Genomic DNA, 23,121 nt, shown 5'->3' with positions numbered 1-23,121 from the left:
TAAATGTTCATGTAATAGAGTTAAACATTTACTAGGACAGAAAGTTATGTTGACACTGAATGGTAAGAGCATTTGTTTTCATAAAGCTAAAAACAACCAAAAGCTTAGATTACAGGGTAATGTTAGAAGTAAGAGACAAGTGAAATTAAAAACGTGGATCCAACACAGTGTTACTTCCATCACCTGACTGGGTGAAAGTAACTCCTAAAATTGCCTGATTTAACCAACTGTTAACTGAAAAGTCTGCTACTTCTTAACTAACAAACTGGAAAAATCAGACTTAACATAAATTTATGGAAAAATAGAATTAAGGAGCTAAAAACTGGGGGCCGGTAGAACTGGATTATTTTTTAGAGTTTGCCTTATTATGTTTGAGATCATTTCTGTAACAGAGTGCCTAATCTTGAAACGCTGAGCGGTTTTAACTTCTAGTGGAGAAGACTGGCCACTGCATCACCACCTTTGCGACAGCACCCAGAGGCTGCTAAGGCTAGTCCCCTTATAGCTTACAAAGGTGCCCATTATACTGAATTGCCAGTTTAGAGTAAAAAATTGTCAGTTTTAATTCTACAAGCCCTATAAAAAATAATAAATACAATTTTATCAATGAGATGCTATACTCAAAAGGTAACTTATTTAGCCTTCTGATGCTGGCTGGGTTGTGAACTTTGGCAGTAGCTTATGATTGCTGCATGTGAACTGGAGCTAAGTTTACTCCACATTGTGATGGAGATTTGTGAGAAGTCATTATATAGTCCAGTTACCAGTCAAGGGGACTTTGCATTTTGCTGTACTGTCACATTAGCAGAACCCAAAAGTAAGGTGGACAAAACAGTAAATATATTAAAAGCTCGGATGAATGAGGAAAGCCGTGAGGAATGTTTACAAGCCAGAGGAAGACACAGGCAGACAGACAACCCCAGCTCCTGTAGGAACATCACAGAAAAGGAAGAATAGGGGAAGTGTTTCAATTTGTTAAACTGGAAGAAGGCTCGCAACAAAAAACAGACATGGAAACCTAAGGATGAATAACATTTCTAATGCTGTCACTATAAACTGCCCTCCAGGAAGGCCTAAAATATGCTCCGGATCATCCACGTGCATAATATGATGTAACTCTTGACTAAAAAAATAATTTCTCCCATGAGGCTACTGGAGAAGTACTGGGAGTTAAAATAGCCTACATTAAGTTCGTATATAAACTGAATGCTAGCAACGGCTCCAGACAAGCTTCCTTACAGGCCTCCTTTCTTTGCCTTCAGAAAAAGAGAATTGCTACTGTTTTAAAACCATCTAAAACTGTCAAAAGGAGCTTTTCTTGTAAGTATTTTAGTCAAAGAAATAAAGGATACTGATTAGAAGAAGCTTCGATATTTAAATGCTTAACTGTTTTCCTATCTTTTTATCTACATTTCAAAATGTTATTTTTTTTAATGGTGGCTGTTGCTATGCAACAGGGCAGAATTTCTAAACTCTATTCATCTGTGGTACAAATGACAGTTTTCAGGACACATTTAACTCTCTCAGCCTATGAAGTCAGTGGAGGAGGCTAGGAACGGGAGGGCTGTAAGCTCCCAGGGCCTGCAGCCCCCAAAGGGGTACAGCATGGCTAAAAAGGGGCCTTCGCTGATTATACCATTTTCTTCAACACACTGTTAAGATGGATTAGCTCCCCTGCTTATGAAAAATGTGAAAAGCAGCACAGGTCTAGTTAAATAAAATGATATCTAAATGTAGAAATGAAACATACGATAATTACTTTTATCCAGAAATGATCAATTCTAATCAGATTCTGCTACAGTGATACTTATTTAAACTAGAGGGGCTGGTCAGGTAATCACAAATCAAGCTCTAGCATATTAATAAGTTACAGCTCCCTGGAAGTTACCATCCTTTGGATATGATTGCCCATCACATGCACACCTTTTAGGCTACTGCAATGCAAAATGAAGTTAATTCAATTCAATGTGAACATAAAATCAATTTAGGTATCACAGAACATGAGATAAGCTTTACTTTCCAGTGAAATAAACTATATCAAGTAACCTGGTCAGTAACTAAGATTTAGCTGAGGGGGAAGTAATATAATATTGAGGCATAATAATTCTGTAACGTGTTCAAAGCCGGTAAGAAGCACAGCTCTATGCAATAAGGGGTTTCTACCTACCAATAGGCTGCAGAGCATTGGGGATCTGTAAACTACTTCACAGAAGTGTGTGAATGTAGCCCTAAAAAAAACAGGTCTATTTTTGGTTTGACTCACATTCACTGTAGAACAATCTTTACTGCCACTAAAAATATTTATAGGTACACAAAATAATTGGTAAAGACCAACAATTACTGTTCTTGTGGTATAATTTCAATGGCTAGTAGTTTTCTATCTTTTATTTTCCCTTTTAACTCAGTCAGGAAGAGAAAGTAAAATAAATTTACAGAAGTAAGATGCTTTTCTAAATTTCTGATGTTGCAAAAATACTGGACTAAAATAAGCTGATGACAGTGGTCAAACCCATCAGCACGGCACTTCCTCTGTGCGAGCGGTAAACAAGTGTAAGGATGTCATCAGGAGCTGGCTGACCCACTGCTGAACTCGGGGCTGGAAAGGAGCTGCAAGGTGCCAGATCCCTGCACACATACGTACCCGCACACACACACGTGTGTACACATCCACACAGGGCCCTGCAGCATAAACGGTGTCCTAGAGCAATCCAGAAGAGCTGCACATCATCATCTAGGGAAATGAAACCCTGAAAAAGCCCTTTGATGGCTAAACGTTTTGCTTTTAAAGAGGCAAAGCTCTTGCTTCCATAAAGCTCACATTCAAATATAAACACAACACAGACAATAGTCTCTAAGGGGCCTGGATTAAAATCAAATAACAAGCAACACAAAGAACACTCTACAACATTGCACAATCAGCATATCTTAAAACCCAAAATCAAATAACTCAGTTCAGCGAGACAGGACTCCCGTGTTTCCCAAGAGGCTTGGAAATGTTCTTACATCATTTCTGACAGCTCACTGTGGTCAGAGCCAGCCCTGTTCTATTACCACTTTGGGAAAAAAGTATTTGTACCAGCTGGATGTCTTTAATATTCTACTTGGAAGCATGACCTCTTCTCTTTAAGGCAGTAAGCTGAGTTTTGTCCTCGCTGGTAAGGGTTTTTTTAGGAGGTAGGGCACAGGGAATTTGAGTTTGTAGTCATCACAAAGCCAAGCTGCTGAAAGTGGATGTCAGGATTTCCCATTCCCTCTCCAAACTACCACAGCCAAGTCTCGCCCAGTGAATGTACCGATGGGAGAGACAAGGTGTCTCTGTTTACTACAAGCAAGGAGATTAACATGACAGATCTAAGACAAACACTAATTTAATCTTCACGTTGAAAATACCTGATTGTCAACTGTTATTGTTGACCCATTCTTTTTAAGGGCACGGAAAGGTGAACTGAGCAGTGCCTTTATAACAACATCTTCCACTCCCATTAATTTAAGTCTAGTATATTTGAGGGTTTTCTTAAGGTCCAGCACCCGGAGTGAAGAGATTATCTAACAATTTCTGCTTTCAGTTGAAGTGGTGCGAGCTTGTCCACTCCTCTGATATGAAGAAAATCTTGAAAATGTAACTTGGGCGTACCGGTGATTCAAAGGGCAAACAGAACAAAACCCCAACTATAACTACTTAAAAGATCATGTGTTTTTGAGTGTTAACTCCTGATTTCTGAACGTAGGCCTAGCTATATGGGCGACGTTTGCTGCCCAGTGAAGCTTCTAAGAAACACTGAAATAAGATTTTGTTCAGCGTCTGAAGTTTTCACTCACTGATACAGGTCGTCACTCATAGAAACTTAGCGAGCAGCTTCGGTCCAGGACTTACTGGGAAAGAAGATGTATCTAAAAGACAACTACTGCCTGTCGATACAACCGGTGCAAGCCAGTATCCGTGCTGACCACGAGAAGGAGCACTGACTGAATGAGAAGTCGGGCCTGAACTCCATTTGCACCTATTTTAAACGGCTGCTTCATGTAGATAAGGGATGAAATATATTAGCCAGGTCATACCAAAGGCGCCACCCCACCTTTATATCGACTCTTTCTAACCTGTGGCTGAACAGATGTCATACTACAGGATAACCACAGCCCAGTATCTTTCCAGGCATCATTTTTATCCCACGTTGAAATATGTATAATTTTAAGTTGTTTATGTGTACTCAGAGGCACAAGTGCCACTGATTACGTACTGCGAGCCAGATTTATCTCTAGTCCCATACGTAAAGCGGAACTGATTTCAGCAGAGCTGCATTTGTGCTTTCAAACAGCGTTTCACCGCGGTAAGTGGAGCACTGACACATTTGCTCAGGCAGTGTTAGACAACAGAAATCCCTATGTTAGTCAAAACAAGTGAGCTCTGGAGCGCTGTATTCAATAAATTGTAATTAAGAAGGTGGCAACATAAGGGTGGCTGTCCACAAAATCCTTTTGTAATTATGCATAGTTTATGGCTAAGCTAATAGGATGAACAATTTAAATTAGTTACAAACTCTGCCAAGGTACCCATTTATTCCCAAGTCTATTAATTAGAATCAATTTAATCCCCGCTGGGATAAAGGTCAAACAACATGTATTTGACCCTTTTCTACTGGCGTCAGTGTTATCAGCCAACGGATCTGGCAGTGCCTGGGTCTGACTTGTTCGACTCTTCAGCATGTTGACACGATGCTTTGAAGAACAGAGTCTGGGCCCAGCTAAAAAGATCTCTCTAGTAATTTCTGCTTTATATTCCTGATAAGCACACAGGTTTGAAAATTCCAGAGCTTGTTCTCTCTCGGTGGTCAGCTCCTGGGCTGTTGTTCTCTGTCTTTAAGATTTTTCCTTTTCAGTCTCCCTTTCCTACACAGTACCTTAAGGCAGCAACGGTATTAGACTTGTGTCTTCAATTCAGTTCAGAAATCAATGTGAAAAATGAACGTTAACAACTAACAGACATCTGTTAATGGATTTTAAAACAAACACTCAAAATCAATAATCATTGGCTGACATTTCCAAACTGTCCAGAAGGAAAGACAGAATTTCAACACACTCATCCAATTTTATGGGAAGGAAATAAACAGAACTGTTGTCTTTTTTTCTTCTCCCCATAGTTCCTATAGAATTAACTGCCTACTTCTGTGGAGTTCATCATCATCGCCTATTTGTCCTAGTTATTTTCTTGGAAATAGTGTCGTAATACTTTCATACCTCTCAGGTTACTCTAAGACTAAATTCCTGGTCTTGGCTGTGGTAGTATGATGTAAAATCAGCTAGTTCTTGATGGACTAACGTTGTGTATGTTCTCTTTGAATGTTGCTGATCTGTTTGAGGAATGAATAGACTCAGAGTCTATTCAGAGTTTTCCAAGTTCCTCCTTCATATTTTTACTATCCACTGCATAGTATCATCCTATCATGACAGGTTTCCACAGCAGGGTAAAAAAACCCCAAACTTCTAAACTTTTTAGTCAGAAGGCTTAGAAGTGTATGCAGTGCTTATGGTCACTCTTAAAGCAAATTGCTGTGCCAGACTAATCAGACATTAGCTCAACAGCATGTTTAATTCATTTTATAGCACAGTAAAAACTACCTTTATATGTCAGTGCTTCAGATGGAAACACTTCTACAAATCTGAGACAACGGTTTCCTAGCCTGTACCAGACCCACGATGTAAATGCAACAGAAATGCACAGCAGCACGTTTACAAGTCACTGTAGGTGATGAAACCACCTAATAAAATAGGGATGAATCACTCACTTCAGATAAGTAAGATGAAACATCATAGACCAAAACCGTCTTGTCAGCCGTGAAATTCAGAAAAGCAGCCTTACTCCTTTCTTTGGTACAAATAAGACTAAGATCACCCAGCCACAGAATGGTTGAGGCTGGACGGGACTTCTGGAGGTCATCTGGTCCAACCCCCCTGCTCAAGATCGTATACCCGGTGTACTGCTTTGACTAGGTCAGCTCTCATGGTGAACCTCCCTGCCTCCTCTGCAAGCTTTCCAGATCCAAGCTTCTGTATTCACTGCTATCCCCATGTTACCACTCACCTTTCATTTAGCAGAAGAGCTCCTATTGCAGCCCTTCCTCCCAGCATTCACTTTTCAACCTTTGTGTTTTCCACCACACTGTCTGCATCTCTAAACATTCCCCAAAACTCTTTATTGTTGCTTTTCAAATCCCACCTTAAAACCTCCATTGCTGTGGTGCCTTTCCAAACACTTAAACACGGCTAAATGAGCGGTGCTGAAACCACTTGCTGTACAACCCCCATCGGTACAGACTTCTGTGTTTCTATTCAGCTGTTGCCTTTTGGTGTGTATCTACATTGTAAAACCCGAGGTAGGCATTTTTCTGTTGTCCTAATACAGCACATTTAGCATCTTTATGCTGAATAATTTCTGGTGCATGGGTGGGTTTCTGAGGCTCTACAACAACATTAATATATAACCTCATCTTTAAAATTTACCTCAAGATTTCCTACACCATAGACACATCCTTATATTTTGTGGGAAGCCTCATTTAATTGTCTCGATGCCAGTCTTAAGCATTTTTAAAAGTGCTGGATTTTGATGTGCCAACACAGCCCGGTCTCACTGGGACAATATTTTCACATGACATCACTGTACCCTGATGCGAGATGACAAGCCTGTTACTCTGCAAGTTCCACTTCTTGTTAACATTATTTATTCTCCTTACAACATACTCAGTAACAAAAGACAGGTATGTTCTAAATTATAAGTTAAAACAGCTCCAGCCAGAATGCTGCTTCAGAGGCACCAATGGATCTGATGTCTGATAAATCCTGGCGGCGCTTGCCAAGCAGTGACACTTACTCAGCGTGTTATTCAAACCGCCGGCCTTGGCACTGGCACACACAACAGGCTTCATGCCGTCGAAGCCTGGGACGTGAAACAAGAGTTCTTCTGCCCATCCTTAAATTCAATCAACAAGGAAGTGGGCTGCCAGCAGGAAGCCATTAAATAAAGTTGCTGTCAGTATATAATCTTTATCGAAAGAAAGCCTTTCTAGAGACCATAAAGCAACTCAATCAGATCTGTGCTCTCACAGTTCACCAAAAGTTCCAAATTAATGTATTATTTTGCATGACACGGAAAACCATTCACTCCCCAATTCTTCTTGTGTACTTCTGGATACTGCTAAGTTATGACATGCTCTAATAGTTTGCTGTAAGATTAAGTGCTTAAATTTAAATAAGATTAAAGTAGTCTTATTTAAAAATATGCCTGAAACTGTTCAGTTCCTATGTTTTTTTCTTCAATCACACACACATCAGGAGAGATTACCTAGAACCTGATATTTGCACTATGGGTAAATATACTCATTATACTACAATACATACAACATAGAAAATGCAAAATTTCCTTTTAGGAAAGTAAAAAAAAACCTTTTTCATTTTGAGACATGCCAGATTGCCTTTTCAAAATGGCTAGTTACTTATTTGCATTGCTAAACTACTACGGAGAAATCCAGTAGATACATGGCCTGTATGTCATTCTGGTATCTCCACAGGACATAAAAAGCATTCAGGATGTGGACAGATGCTCTCTTGACAAGATTGTCTTAGTACTGGAATCTAAAATTATATATGTAAAATTTATACTGAGCCTTTTCGAAATTACTATACACCAGGCCAACTCCACATCTGTTTGTGCAGTACATTCACATACTGCATTTGTATTGGGTAAAGTACAGCAGAACTGTGTCCATTTCTTTTATAAACATCATTTTAAAGGCTTTATGATTTCATTATGTTAGATCACGGTGCCTGTTAAAAACAAGCCCATGGTGATTAATCATATTCTGTGAAAAACCAGTTCCTCTCAGCTCTGGAATTATGTAATTTAAAATCAGCACTTTTCCATATATCAGAACTAATCTCCTCTGGGGTGGCCAGATCAGGTCTATTCATGTTCTGAACTCAAGAGTGAATTGCAAGATACTCAGAAATCAGTTATTACTTGCAGAATACAAGTGTTTTCTTGATGCCTGGCCCAGCCGCAGGGGATTAAAAACCTGACAGACAGCAAGCAGGAGGGTAGGTACGCTATCGCATCCCCTCCCCGCTCTTCCAGCACATTATCAGAAACTGTACACCTTCACACATGACAAAAGAAATGTTTTCAGGTTTGGAACACTACAGCCCATCTGGGTGGAACTCTGTGGCAGATTAACATTCCTGTGCGTTAAAAATTCAATGTCAGGTGGTTCTTCAAGCAAGATACAGTTTAGTCAGAGTATTCTACAGGTCCTGAAAGTGAAGTCAGAGATGAATATTTGAGAGTGACCAATATTTTAAAAGACATTTTAGATGAAGAACTCTTACTGAAGTGCATGTGAGATACCAATTGCTTTTGTCCTACACCTTAAAAAAGGTCACAGCTCTGAATGACTTTTAGCAGCAGTCTCAGTATTTTGCCCTCACTTCAGGAGATTAGTATTAATTCCATTTCCACCTCTAGTCACAATGAAATTTATCTTTTATCAGAGAGCATTGGTATGCGCTGTAAAGAAGTTTTTAAAGGTATATATAAATTCATACAAACCGGGACAATCATATGTCAACATGATTCATAAAGATCAAAGTGAAATATTCATAGCACTACAGACGCAGTTTGTGTAGGTAATGTGGGAGGAGCATGCCATTGTAGAAATTCATTTCAAAACTTGCCAAATTTTCCATTACTGGGAATACAAGGCTAAATTCTAAGACCTGATACCATTTTTTACATAACCTCTCCGAAATACTCTCAACCTAAACAGAATTTATAGCCTAAAATCTCACTCAGCTGAAACTCTCCAACTATACATGGCTCTCAAGCACCTGCAATTCCTCTGAGGTTTTTAGTTCTGTTGGATTCAATGGAACACAAACAGGCTCTGGGTTTCAGCAGCAGTGGGGGCTTGCGCACCCCTTGTCCCTTCCTCGCTGCTCCTTCCTCCACGGATTTCCTATTACCATCCCAATTGTAGCTGAACTGAAAGAGGATAGCACACTCAAACGACAGGCTATCTTCCTAAATGAAGACATTAAGGTCTGACTTTGAAAATCTTGTGAAAGTAATGATGGAAAGAACAGTTGAGATTTCAGGTTTGGGTTTTTTTCTAGCCTGAATAAAATCAGGAGTGATGTAAGCAAAATACAAATCAAACCGACAACAACAACAACAAAGTCTCTGGTCAATTTTCAAAGCAAAAGTTTTCAAGTAACGCCTTCAGGATCTTTCTTCACTATCCCAAAATAATCACTGCATTATTGCATTTGTGGCACTCTACAGCTGCCCATCACATTGCCATCCTGTTAAAAGCACCTCGCAGACTTGCAGACGTAATTGTCTAGACTCCAGTGCTGACAGAGCGAGGTCATGGCTATCAAGCGGTACATTCCATGCAAGAGCGAAGTTTCCGTTTCTTGTTTTTGTTGGTGATACAAGCTCCTTGCCATCTAGCAAGGTCTCTTGTCTGTCCTGATATTCCAGAGTGCTTACCTCACCCGCTGCACAAGCATGCAAGCCCTTTGAGTCGCAGAGTCTCCTGCGCTACAGAGAGTGAACGTCCAGAGGACAAAACAGTGAAAGGAGAGATCTTTTGGGTATTTACAAGGTCATTTCTTGCATGGTGATGAATGTGAAGAACTCTAAACAAGGTTAATAGGAATTGTTCAACTCTTCTCTGCAGTACTGTCACACCAACACAAGGCCAGGGCTGCCCCTGACCCCTTTGGCGTTTCGGAGACATCTCTCATGCCAGAACACCCCATAGTCCCTAACAGCCCTCTTGTTTATTCATCAATAGCTACAGTTACCAAAAAGGCAAACATAGCACAGCTGGAAGGGGGAAAAAAACCCAAACACAACAAACCCAAAAGCAAAACTGGAAGACAAAATATACATATTTTGGAAGAAACAGATCACAGCGACGATCACAAAGGAACACGAGAACAGCACTGCTGTGTAAGATCTCTTGTGGATCTGCTACTGAAGATCCACACTGCTGATTTCTGAGCCCAGAGCCCCCAGCGTTAATAACAAACCTAATGAAAACCAGTGGCTTTTGACCAGTCTCCCAACAGGAAAGGCCTAAACAATTATGCCAAAGTCACTGTCAGATAACCTTGAATATTAAAATAGATACTAGAGTTGGAGAATCAGTTTCTATCATGTAATTATATCCCTTTCAGTTACTTTTATTAGGTTTTGCCGACATATAATAATCCAGAATGCCTAAGAACGAAGTATCTCTTTCCTGTTCAATCAGACCCCAGATTAAGTAATCTGTGAACAAAGTAAATGAAAATTACAAGGAAAATTTTTAGACATCAAGGACATGTCCTAAAAGGAAAGAAATAGCAAGATATACAAATGACATATAAAAAACATACAAATCAAAACTTCATCACTGGAGATCATCAAAACCAGGGCTGACAGCTCTCTGGCAAGGGCACTGTAATAGAAAATGCTGTAGGAAAAGCAAATGGCTTAGAGGAAACCAGAAGCATTTTCCAAGCCTAACCACCAGTGAATGAACCCATTCAGCCCCTGCACCCCCCTGACCACTCACATCTGTAGAGGGTTGTTCCTCTACACAAGAAATATTGTTCAAAGGGGCCAGTCTTCCCAATATTAACTCCATTATACAGTATATTCTTTGCAAAACACATTAGGGTTTAGAAGTGGACTTTCATTTCATAGGCATTAAATCATAAACTCATAAAAATATCTCCTTCTCCCTTTTCATTAACCCACATATACTCTGCGGTTTTGGCTAACCACAGAATATCAAAAGCTAAAAGCCTTAACAAAGCTACTGAGGCAGAGGTGATGCTGTGTTGGTCAAATACTTTTAAGGTGTAGCCAAAATTCTCAAGAGTTAAAGCCAACAATAGTGAAAATTTTGAATTTTGCAAGCAACCAAGAAGGAACTGAAACCAAAAAAGTACATTTCTCCAGCAACTCAGTCGCAGCAAAGTAACTCCTCAGCTGGCACTTCTGAATCTGGACACATCTCTGGGGAACAGCATAAAAGTTGAATTACAATACTTGAGTACTTCCGGAGAAAATTCAATGCTATTCATCCCTCATAATAACACTAACATGTCCAGTATCATCTGTAAACCACTCTTTCTCTGCATACAGCAAATTTACATGCTTTTGTTTTTTCCAGAAGTGCTACAGGAAGCATTTAAATACACAATGCCTCCCACGACCAAGCAGTTTTTGAAAACTTCTACTGGAAAGTAAAAATACACTATGGATCCTTTGACCTCTTAGTGTACACCTGAACAGCAACGATCTAATGATTAAAGTCTTTCTTTGCCTAAAAATCACTGGTAGTCTTAATTGAAAAAACTAGAAGACAGGCACTTCTGTAACCGAAAATACAACTGACACCACTTTGTCCCCTTATTGGCCATTTCATCAGAGAGGCCAATGAACAACCATGAGAACGTCACCTTAGAAGGAAACGTCTCCTAGAGATTTATTTGTCCAAGTCATCTTTGAGGCGCAATGGCAGAGTGATGGACTTAAAAGAACAGGGGTAGAGAATGGGAATCGGGATGGATTTACATGATCACGCCCAAGAGACTTCCATTCTGTTGGACTGCAAATTTCAGTCTTCATGCTCATCTATCAAGCAGAAGACACTGTATTTCCATTTGTGTAAACCTTTTTTTGACTTATTTCTTGCCATCTTCATAGCTTTAAATGCAAGAACGAATTTTACAGTAAAAAAGTTGCAGATGTGTCAATTTGTAATCTTATTGAGATACAACACTTGTCATCTTATGTGAAAACTGCTCAGATACATCTCATTTGTGATCAACAAAACCAGCCCCTGAAAATGAAGATAGAGTGTAAGATGAAATCCAATCCAGTCTGATTATCAGAGGAAATGTCATATGCTAACAGTCTCAACTAACCTATCTTTCAGAAGATTCTAATCTCAAAAATATGGTTATATATCGCCGCCTACCTCCAAAACTCCGCCACTATGTCTGTGTGCACACGCGCTGTGATGACTTTTTCAAGATGTACTGCACACCCACTATTAGAATCTGAATCTCTATGTTGCTGTTTGTGTTCACCTCTATGTAACACTGTGCTTGGCCTCAGAATTTCACACCTTCGGTGGAAGTGTTTTTCTAAACTTGGAATACTGTCACTACGCCATCTGATAATCGGAACCTGTTATAAATTATTAATTATGATCAATAATTCAAGCTTTGCATATCATTGTAAAACAGTTAACTGCATATGAAGACCACAGAAAAATAGAATAGTTAATTTTCACAAGCCTTATTGAAAGACAACTTGCTTGCCACTTCAAGTCTTTTTTGTTTGTTTTTGATCGTCTGAGGCAAAGCATAAAATCGAGGACTGGTGCCAGAGAGGTCTTGCATTCTACATGGAAACTGCGTTACAGTCACAAAGTTAGGGTTGAGCACAGAAGGCAGGAAAGAAATGAAACCTCACAGCAAAGGGAATGGAAACTACCACATCTGGGTAAAATTGTCGTTAAGAATGTTAAGGAAGAAAAGGATAAGCCTGCTTGAGTGTTGCAGGGAAAATGTGCCACTACCAAAGGCAGAAAGGCAGTGCCACTACCAGAGAGGATCAAAACTTGCCAAGTGCCATATTTGATTTACTGGATAGCCATGATATAACTGAAAGGAGAATCTAATTCAAATTCAGTAAAAGCAAATACTGAAACGCCTCATGACAGACATGAAAAAAACCCATAAGGTAAAAACCCCCAAAGTTCTAAACAGTAACTAGCAACGACACAGCATTTCACAACACCATATGAGACAAGTACAAAGGTTCCCAACAATTATTCTCATTGATTCTTTCCTTCTAAGATATGTAGAGATTTTATAGCTCAGACATACCAATGAACTACAGTCTACATCTGTTTATAGTGATTTCATCCTCAGTGCTGTATCTTAAATAGCTCCCTCTCCTTTTGCCCCATGTCACCTGGTTCATGAGGACTGACTGCCATTGTTCAGCTTCCAGCTGAACTGCAGCTAAGCGGCGCTCGGATTAGCTGTAGAAATGGTGGTACGTTAATACCAGAGCTTAGCATAGCAACCAGCCGGCCTAAATAAATAAATAATGAAGCATGGTGTTCTAACAGATAATATAAATACACTTTCAGCAAATTGCTTGGGTCCAAAGGTCAGTCAACTTGTTTGCTCTGCCTCCAAGAATTTGTAAATCTCAACATGATGTTTAAACATAAGCATATATAAACATCAAAGTTCAATTCTGACATATTTTACACCTCAAAGTTGTATGCCAGAAGAGCTCTATACCACACACAGAAAACTGTGGTGCATGTGTAAGGAAGTGACAAAACGCTATCCCAAACTAAATGCAAATTTTTCTTTAAATATCCTTTCATTCTGTATTTCTCTTCCTCTTTATTCTCCATTCATCCTCTCTCACAGAGAGAAGTATTTATGCAGCTGTCTAATTTCACAATTCCTCCCTTTCATTACCCATTAAGGGAGAGATGGAACTTTAAATCTCAAGCCTCGTTTCAGGGTGTGTGTGGTTTTTGTATTCTTGATTGATTCACACATATGGAGACACCTATACTTATAAAAACACAAAGTTTCAAGGTAAACCACCGGTTCGTGAGCTAGAGAATGGTCACACCAGCCACACTGGCATTTCTAGGCAGCTGTGCGGACAGACCAGTCTCTCAGCCTCTCTCCCTTCCCCTCTTTCCTAAAGGAAACGTGCAAACAGTCTCACAGCTCCCACTCACGTTGTGCTTTTCTTCCTTGCTGGGGTCTCATTCACCTTACCTTTGAACAGCTCTGGGCTGGCAAAAAGCAAAATACAGGGGACTTCAGAAAGCACAAGAAATTAATTTCACAGATGGAAAACCATCAGGGTGAAAGTGAACCCTTCTGCCCACGTTCCTGAGAGAATGCATTACTAGGACGGAGAGCCAGAACCCTCCTGCACACAGTGTTTTCCTCTTTCCGAGCCAAGCCCCTCTCCCGTGGGGCGACACGTGCGGCAGCGGCAGCCTGGCTGTGCCCCAGGAGAGCTAAAGGTGTGCTCAGCCTGGAAGGCTGGAGCCGGCAGTCGGCTGCCCCCCTCTCTGCTTGTACACGATCCCAGGAACCAGGGCTGCCAGAAAGCAGCCTAGTAAACAGAAATGCAAGTGAGCACTAGCTTCACGTATGGCAATCACATAGCTCTCCTCTCCCTGCCACAGGAATCCCAGGCTGGAGCAAAAACCACTCCTTTGTCAGCAGAGGAGAACTCACGAGGGGGCCCCTTTCTCACCTTGACATTTTCTTAGATGAGATGAGGAGGCAGGATGCAGGGAAGGAGCGGGCAACTTCTGAAATGTCAGACAACATAATGGCTCAGCACGCCAGGGTTTTGCAAAACAAGTGCCCCTTCTCCCCTTGCACCTTCCCAAAGTGACCCCATCAGTCCCACCTAGAGGTGAGGGAAAAGGCTTTCAAGTCTTGGAGTCGGAGGACTCCCCAGCAGAGCAGCAGGTGGGAGCTTCCTCCCCCCGTCCCCTCCATGCCGGTGCTCACCTTTCTGGCTCCTCGTTTAGCAAACTCCCTGGCCAGATGGCGGCCGATGCCTCTGCCGCCTCCGGTGATGAGCACGTTCTCCCCAGACAGGTCTCGGAGCTTGGGCGGCAGCACCATGCACACGGCAGCCTTCACCACCAAATAAACCATCTGCACGGGGAAAAGCAGCAAAGCGCCCAGCCATTTCCAAATCATCCTCTTGTTCCAGGCAAGTCAGGAAGGCAAAATTCTCTTCCAACCCTTCACAAAACCAAGTTAACAGAGAAAGAAAACCAATACCCTTCATGCACCCCCAGACGGGTGACAAGTCTTCAACCCCCTTCCAAAACTTGGGGGCAAGAGATTCTTGGACTGGAAAAATCCTTCTCTCCCCCTAAAAAAAATGGGGTAGGAGTAAAGTAGTGCAGAAGACCAAGTCAATCCCCTGTTTCTTGATCGGTGTCCTCTGGGATTGTCACATGCAGGTAAAACGGTTTCCTTGCTTTTTAACTGGAAGACAGTTTTTTTTTTAAATTAAAAGAGAGAGAGAAAAAGTAAAATTAAAAGTAACCATACATCCCTCCGCTTCCAAGACCGACATAAAAATCCAGTATCCAAATGGAAGGTTTTTATACTTAGAAAAATAAAATAAAGCAGCCTATGTCTCCAAATTTCAGCCTGCAGTGCCTTCCTCCAGGCAGCTCATTTCTATTCTTAGACTCAGGAAATTGCTTAAATAAGACAGAATTGCCAGGACCTTCTTTTAAAGAAAGGCTCTATTCAGGGCAAGGTTGTTGTTTTTGTTTTAATATCTATAAATATCTATAGGCGTTCAGTCCTGAGCCGGTTGCAAAGGTTGAGCTGATAACCGCCTCTCTCTGTCCCCTCTCCTGGTTTTTGCACTTGGAGTATCTGTGATCACAGAGCAGGAATTACGCCGTACACTATTTCAGCTCTGGCTCTTACTCATTTCTCCCTATTGCTCTCTCTGCCTATCACAGCCGCGGCGCTGGGGAGTTTTTATACCCCATTAAGCCTGATTGACAGTTAAAGTGTCGGGGAGATTTCACTACTGTTTCTGTGAGTGGCTGGCTCTGCTCTCCCCTCCCCCGGAGCGAGCCGGGAGCCGCCGCACATCAACTCACACACGCAGGGCTGGGGCGACCGCCGGCTGCCGGGCGGCGAGTTGGGGCTCGCTGCGAGCCGCCCTGGGCTCGCTGCACGCCGCCCTGGGCTCGCTGGAAGCAGCCCTGGGCTCTCTGTAAGCAGCCCTGGGCTCGCAGCCGGCACCGAGGCAGGCTGTCACCGAGCCAGGCAGCCCCTGCCTCCTCCCTAACGTGCCCACGGCTACAAGAAGGTGCTGTGGTCTGACCTGAGCCCGGGGAAAAGCAGTTCCAGGAAGAGCCCGGGTTAAGGCTGGGTGGAAGGGAGCCATCTCTGCCTGACGGGGCTCTGCCGGGGAACTGCGAGCCCAAGATAAGACGAAAAAACGACTTTCAGCCCTACGTTGCCCAGCTAAATCCAGCCTAGGCTGATCATCATCAAAATCTATTACCGTTGGACCAAGGTTTTTGTGGACAGCGTGACAGCTCATGGATTTTCCAAGCTCGCATTGCTGAAAACTAGGGGTTTAGTAGCGAGGCAATAAAAAAGGCTGGTTCTGAGTGAGGGAGGGAGACTCACTTTCTCACAACAAAAGGTAGTTTTTTTCCTCTCCTTGTCCAAGACTTTTTTTGTCTGGTTACGAGGGCAGAGTTGCAACACAGGAAGGTCTCCATAGCACTTTAAACTATGTTGTAAGTGGAGAAAGGGCAAAGTGTATTGCAACTAGGTCCCCCGACTTGGTTGTCCGCACTGTGAAGCATTAGGCAGGTAAGTGGTAAGTGATGTTTTCAGTTCTACCGATTAAGCATTTCTGCGGAGGATGTGACTGCACGTTTGAGCTGAGCTGTTCCTACACAGTTTGTAGTTGTGGCACCGATCAGAAATAACCTAAAACGCAGAACTTTGGGGATGTCAAAAGATGCTCAAGGCTGTCCGACCTCACCCTGCTGTCTTCTCACCTGTGCTGGAAAGAACTTCGGGTTTATGACTCTATATATCATTAAGAATGTACCAAAATTAATCCAGTCCCACATATTAATTCAGGAGGTCTGGATCTATATCCACTATCCTGGGAAGCCATCTAGTGGCAAAAACTAGAATTACTGAAAAATGACATTGGAAAGGCACCCTCAAACTTCTTCACGTCTAGAGTAGCTTTAGTAGCACCACTTCAGTGGAAGTGTACGGATTTAAGCACCTATACATAGGTAGCCAAGAAATGAGAATCTCTTTGAAAATAAATTCAATTTTATACTTCAGAATCAAACAGAAATTTTTGAAAACTGGCGTTGTTCCAAGTGGCCGCATGGTAACAGAGCGTTCAGGGGTTGTTTGTAAGAAAAGCAACCGAGTTTCTAGTGCCACCCACATTTAAAACCTATATCATACATAGATATTTTGACAGAAAATATGAACAATATCTAAATCCTTGAATTTCAGCTCTGTTAAAAGTTCCACAAAAGTTTTCAGAAAAAAAAAAAAGAAAATAAAATTTAGAGAGAAACTTGCAGAACTTTTACCTTTAAATACCTGGTTACCTCATAAGAAGTAAGTGATATGACTATCACTGCACCATCATAAAGTGTCAGGAGAGAGGTTTTTGGAGAGAAGAAGATGAAGCATTCTAACTGGAAACCGTAAGGCTGTACATACTGTCAGAATCAAGTGATACTCCCTAACTTAACTGCATCTGAAATAACCACAGCTCAAAGAATTTCCATTGCTGCTTGGCAGCAGTTAGCACCTCTGTGTGTTTTTACAGTAATACCTTTAGAAATGGAGGTGGGGAGGCACCTGGGTTACAATTTTCCTCTCAGTCCAAAAACTCTGAAGGGGAGAGAGAAATGACACAGAGAACCCAGTGTCTGGTTTAAACAAGAATGACTCAGTGTCTGGACTGGTAACAAATATAACAACTTTCTGGTATGGAAATAAGGAGCAGTGTTAAAAATGAAAGGATATGAAGTTTGTCAAAGTAAAATTGATTTTTTGATTCCTGACTTCAGTTTCTTTATGCATAAATCACCACGGACACATTTAAAATAGAAAGGTCAGCAATATTACATAGTTAGCCTGTTCAGATTAAAAGCAAAATCTATTATTAATTTAAAACATTTGCCAGTCCTTTGAAGCCAGTGGGAATGGAATAATCTTGTGAATATTCATTTCATGTATCTGTCTGAATAACTAAATCAGCTTGAATAATATTCTAAAATGTATTGGAAGTAGGGTTTTTTCGTTCATTATGATTTTGGTTTATTGATCTATGAGCAAAGTTGCTACCAAATTTGGAGTGGGTGTAAAAAGACAGTTCTAGATATTTAAAATTTTCCTAACCTGCTCTTCAAATTTCTTGAAAGTATGAGCTATTTTACTTCTTTACTACTTTAGGTTTACCTTGAAGCAGTGAAAATCAGTAGTTGCTACGTTGCACAAATGTACAAAAACAAGATGCAAAAGCAGACTCATAGGAAAAATGAAGTAACTGCATCTTGCCTGCAATAAATATGGTGAAAAATATATGCAAGTTATTTTAAAATTCACCTAATTCCACCAAAAAGTCAAATAGCTTTAAATCCTACACATGCTATATAGAATGCTGAGAACAGCTAAGGTTTGTCCCTTTTACTTGCAGTTCCACTCTGAAAAGTGGCAAAAAAGTAGTATTCTGGGATTTCATGTGATTGCTTTATAGAAACCATTGTGCTCTTTTTTGGCAGGAGGTCTTTTTCCAAACTGTCACCTTTACAAAACCAACATGTGCTTTTGTTCAAGAAGTTCATCTCTGTTAGTGAAACCCCCTGAACTACGTAGGTTTGATTATCCAAACTGCTTTCAGTAAATGTCTATAGGTGCAAACAGACACTTGGTACATACCTTTGCTGATGCTCACAAGGATCTGTCACATCACAGCAGTTGTTTCAAATTATAAGTTAAAAGTTGTTCCAAAGTGAATCCCTTCCATGTTTCTACTCAGCAGTCCTTAACCAGTGCACTGCAGCGTTCGAGAGGGAGGCCTGTAGATTTTGTAAAATTGCATCAGTTGCTAATGCTATCACTTAGTTGCAGAATTAATTCTGCATTTTGGATACTTGCACTGTTTGTTTCCTATACAGACACTCACAATAAAGTACAAATTGAAAAAACCCCAACAACTTGGTTTAAGCCATTTTCTTGGCACTTTAAACTATGCTTTATTTCAGTTTGCGACAAGAGCAAGAAGGCAATCACGTAATACATCTCAGCGGTAACTCATTCAGTTTTGGCTTCTGCTTGTCTCTTTACGTTTCTAGATTTGTACTTCTTAACGGAAGTGTAAAGGAAGACGGCTTTAATACAGTTTTATGAATCTATTCTGAATTAATAGGCTTAAATTTAGATCATCACTGAATGACCCATTCCTGGGACTATAACTCAAAAGATGCATTAATGCGTTCTGAATATTTAATCACAATAGTGCCTAACTGTAATAGTCCGGCATAAAACTAAACCTGCTGTTTATATTTAGGATAGCTAATGTAAAGGCAGGTTACGAAGGCCTACAGTAACTGCAACCCAGCTTTTGGATTGTAGTTGCTGTAGATTTACTCATACTCTGAGAGTCCTAGAAACCAACTTTTTCTTACTTGCTTTGTCTTGAAGGAAAAAACAGCAGTGAAAAAGCAACATTTGCCTCCATAACAAGCTGATACACTCTCTACACACATCACTTGCATAACGAAAGTCCATTTTTGCAGAACAATGTTACATGGACCTGACATGTACATGACGATGTTACATGAAGAGGCTCAGGTAAAGTGTCTGAATGCTTAGATCTTGATGTTGCACCTACATGTATTGGCAGAACCCTAAATTTGTTCACAGCGCCTTTGCAGCCAAGTTCCTAGCAAACTCGGAAGTCTGTTCGTGCAAATGAAGTTGCTACACGGCGAGAACTTTTGAGAGGAAAATGAGCTGGAAATTAAAAGCATGCTCAAGGCATGTCTGAAAGCCATTTGGGCTAACAATTCTGTGTTTTCAACTTTAAGAAAACCCACCCAAATATGTACAGTACATTGGTAAGCAGATGTGAAAAAAACGGGAACACAGAACAGCGCTGTTACACAATGGAAAGTCTGTGTTACGAGGGTGTCGAGTAATACCAGTATTTTACATCAGCGCAGGGTTCTTGACCATGGACAATCTATCACGATCACAGATTAAAACTAAACCTCCTTTAAAAAAGGAAAACCTTTTGCCAAGCCAATCTGGTTTTTGTTACATGAAGTACTGCTGTCAGATTTGGATAAATCAAGAGCTAAATTTTTGTGCTTCTTGATTTCATTCTTCCCTTGAGTTCACATTTTCCATTTGAAATGTGTCCCAGTGGTTCTATGATTTCACACTGTCCTTCAATATACTATTAAGTATTCAGAGTCTGATACTGTTGCCTTGTAAGTGGAGTTTTGCCATGGACTAAGCTCAAAGGGACCAGGTTTCTGTTTCACTTCCAGCCTTGACAGAAAACAGTCTGTGTCCAGCCTGGTGCGAAAAGCTACGTTTGGATGTCTCACTGCTTTCCCAGGGTCTCACAACAAGTCAGTATCATGAATAAAGATATCACACACATCTTACTGAGCAATTCTAAATTCTCGATTACACCCCTTTCTAGATTCAACATGTGTGAAAAGAATTGTCTTTATAAGCAGAAGTAGAATGTTTTCAAAGTGCATGTACGTGCTAGCTGGAATTCAGACAAAGGGATGCTACCTCAAGAATGTGGTATTTCTTTCGATCACTTAGTCATTTCAGTACACGTTAGATTTTACCATTTGTACTAACTGCCCTTTGTTCTCACCTATTTTTAATTAGGAGCCAAATCTGTGTCAATCTGTTAGCCTGCGTCTTCATATTGGAAGAGAGAACAGTGAAAAAATACCACATGTAAACAGGACTGGAGTGACTACGTTGCGTTAAACTGATTGACTCATCTTACGTTCTCTTTAGTACATTTACCTCACTTTTACGCCACTCAACATTTACCATTCCTTCTGACTAATTCCTCAATCCTGACAAAACTTCTAAGATACACAAGGAACTAGGGAGGCGGAAGAATTAAGTTCATAAGGGTCTCAAAATTAGGAAGCTTATTGTTGCAAGAGGCTGAACTGAAATCGTACTAAACCAACGTGATACGGATTTTGACAAAAACAGAACAGTAGGCTAATGCCTGTAATAAGTTGGAAGCTTGTAAACTAGCTTAGGAAAAAATCTCTAGATAAAATGTTCCCTGAATCTTTTCTAACAAGGTCTTTTTAAAAAAACTCATTACATGCAGTTATAATTTCTTTTCAGAGCTAGTGGTTCACTAGTACATACAGAGGTGAAATAATTCAGGTCCTCTAACTGTCATAAGCTTCTTCAAACTTGAAAATTCTAGAAAGGAAGCCAAAAAGAGGAGGAATGTTAGGAAGAGAATGCTGTTGCCAAAGGCAAACTTCTTCAGTTGGAAGGCTAGGATGGATCAGCTTTAGGTGTGTGAATTGACGTGGGGGAATAAGATCGCATTAAAAATTGATGATGGGAATTCAGTTGAGCTAAAAGAAGGCACAGAGGGATGCTGAGTTCTTCATTCAGACAGAACCCACAGATTTTGATGGTGGTCTGAGCAAGGATAAGGTTTGGATTTTTAATAATTTATCTCGATATTTCTAGAACTTTATCCACTGTTAGCAGAAAGTCAATTTTCTCATTCTGGCTGAATCACTGCTATTACCCCTAAAAATTGTTATCACTGATCTTTTTAAGGGAAGAGCAGTTCTGGAGGAGGACATTGGAGCAAATGATACATGGGCTAAACAGCATAGGGCTTCCAAAGGCCAACTGATCCTTTAACTCATGTATAGGGACCTGCTGCCTTTTTAAAAGTCCTTTTCTTTCCCTATACGCACAACGGCACAGGGCACTGAGGATCACCTGACTCTTTGGAGGAAGAAAGATCAGTTATAACAGTAGTGTGCACAAATCCAGACGTTTCCTAGCAGCTGACTTGTAAAATAAATTGACAGAGATGCTTTTTCAGAATGCTCATCCCTGCCCTCAATTGAACACTATTTGATAAAAAAAAAAAAAAAAATCCCCCAAACCAACCACCACTTACAGTGATGGAAAAGATCAATTACTCCCCGGTTTAGGCAAATAATTTTGAGTCAGTACTGCAACGATGCCTACTATGATCACAAGGTCCCGGCCTGCTGAGTTATGTTATAACATACATGGATTTAATGGTTTTCTTACCTTTAACACCTATTTATTTATTTATTTTCATTTTAAACCACATATTTCAATCAGTTCTACCTGCCCAATTCCACTGAAGTTAACGATTAGACCTGTTCTCTTAAGAATCCAATGTGGTTACTCTTATCATCCGGTCCTTTATCTCTTATGACTCATGCTCTTTACTTTCATTCCAAACAGCTAAATATTTGTTTACGCTATTGACTAGCTCACGTTACAGTTTCTCGCTCTTTCCTGTAATGCAATATTTTGCATAAATGGGATTTTTCTAAGCAGATGTATTTCATGTGCTTATTTTATGGGTATAAGAAAAGCTAGAAAGGACTCACCTTTTTTTAGTCAAGGTCCCACTTTCTGAGGGAATACCACTACAGGTTTGTTAGCCAAATGCAGAATCTTACGGCTCATAACATGGAGTATTTCTCTTCTATGACCACGATTACAAGCTTTTATAAGGGTTTTAAAATGGAGCATCTGGGAGATTAGAGGGGATAAAGAAATATTTCAGAGTGTTCAGGGGATAGCATTGCTTGTACTGATTACGTCAAGCTGAGCTGATGCTTGTTTGCTTTTTCCTTTTACCCAAACAAGTCTTGTCCAGTCATATGGTGGACAGAAATACATGGAGTTCCACCTGGTCACTCATTCCTTCACTGTCATCACCTCTGTTGGCACAAGCATTTGGCTAGCGTATGGTCTAATCACAGCCTAAATTACAACAAAGGATAACGTAGAGTTGTCTTAGCAAAAAATAGCAAATAATGGAGTTGTAAAGACATCAAAATCCGTTCTTTAGAATGAATCAGAATAGAGGGCTAAGGGCCAAAGTTCTCCAAGTCAAGGGGAAGTTTCCCTCTGATACCACTGGACCATTGGTGAGCCCTGAGACCCTCCAAATAACTGACAGCTCTGTATGAACCTCTAAAAGCAAAATTCCTTTAGCTGCACTTCAGAATGTCTGTTCTCTCTGTTGTGGCCAGCTGTCTGCCTCAGAAATACAGGGAAAAAAAGATCAGCACTAAGCAAAAAGCCTTAGAATCATATTCAGACCTGTTCCAAGAGCAGAATCATTACAGCTCCTGAACACGGAGACTGGAGTTCAGCATTGCTGGTCTTGCATGGGTTCCTAAGTAGAGGTAGTATCTT

General features: G+C 40.6%; 1 protein-coding gene across 5 annotated transcripts in view; it reads right to left on the bottom strand.

Moving 5' to 3' along the window:
• The window catches only part of DHRS3 (dehydrogenase/reductase 3), an 83,368-nt gene that overhangs the window by 18,487 nt on the left and 41,760 nt on the right, over window positions 1–23,121 (bottom strand). For 2 of the 5 annotated variants that reach the window (XM_063353551.1, XM_063353550.1), the window contains exons 4-5: window positions 18,577–18,716; window positions 14,617–15,105 (exon numbers count right to left, since the gene is read on the bottom strand). In XM_063353551.1, the coding sequence (XP_063209621.1) occupies window positions 14,617–14,811 (195 nt within the window). In that variant the 5' untranslated portion in view covers window positions 14,812–15,105; window positions 18,577–18,716. Of the gene's footprint in view, window positions 1–12,939; window positions 13,063–13,863; window positions 13,885–14,616; window positions 15,607–18,576; window positions 18,717–23,121 lie in introns of those variants that run through there. The other 3 variants (XM_063353549.1, XM_063353554.1, XM_063353552.1) reach the window with 3 other exon arrangements.

The sequence above is a fragment of the Chroicocephalus ridibundus genome, chromosome 16 (assembly GCF_963924245.1).
Source record: "Chroicocephalus ridibundus chromosome 16, bChrRid1.1, whole genome shotgun sequence".
Classification (NCBI taxonomy): domain Eukaryota; kingdom Metazoa; phylum Chordata; class Aves; order Charadriiformes; family Laridae; genus Chroicocephalus; species Chroicocephalus ridibundus.
The sequence above is the reverse complement of the archived record's forward strand: the minus strand, read 5'-3'. Positions and strand labels throughout refer to the sequence as shown.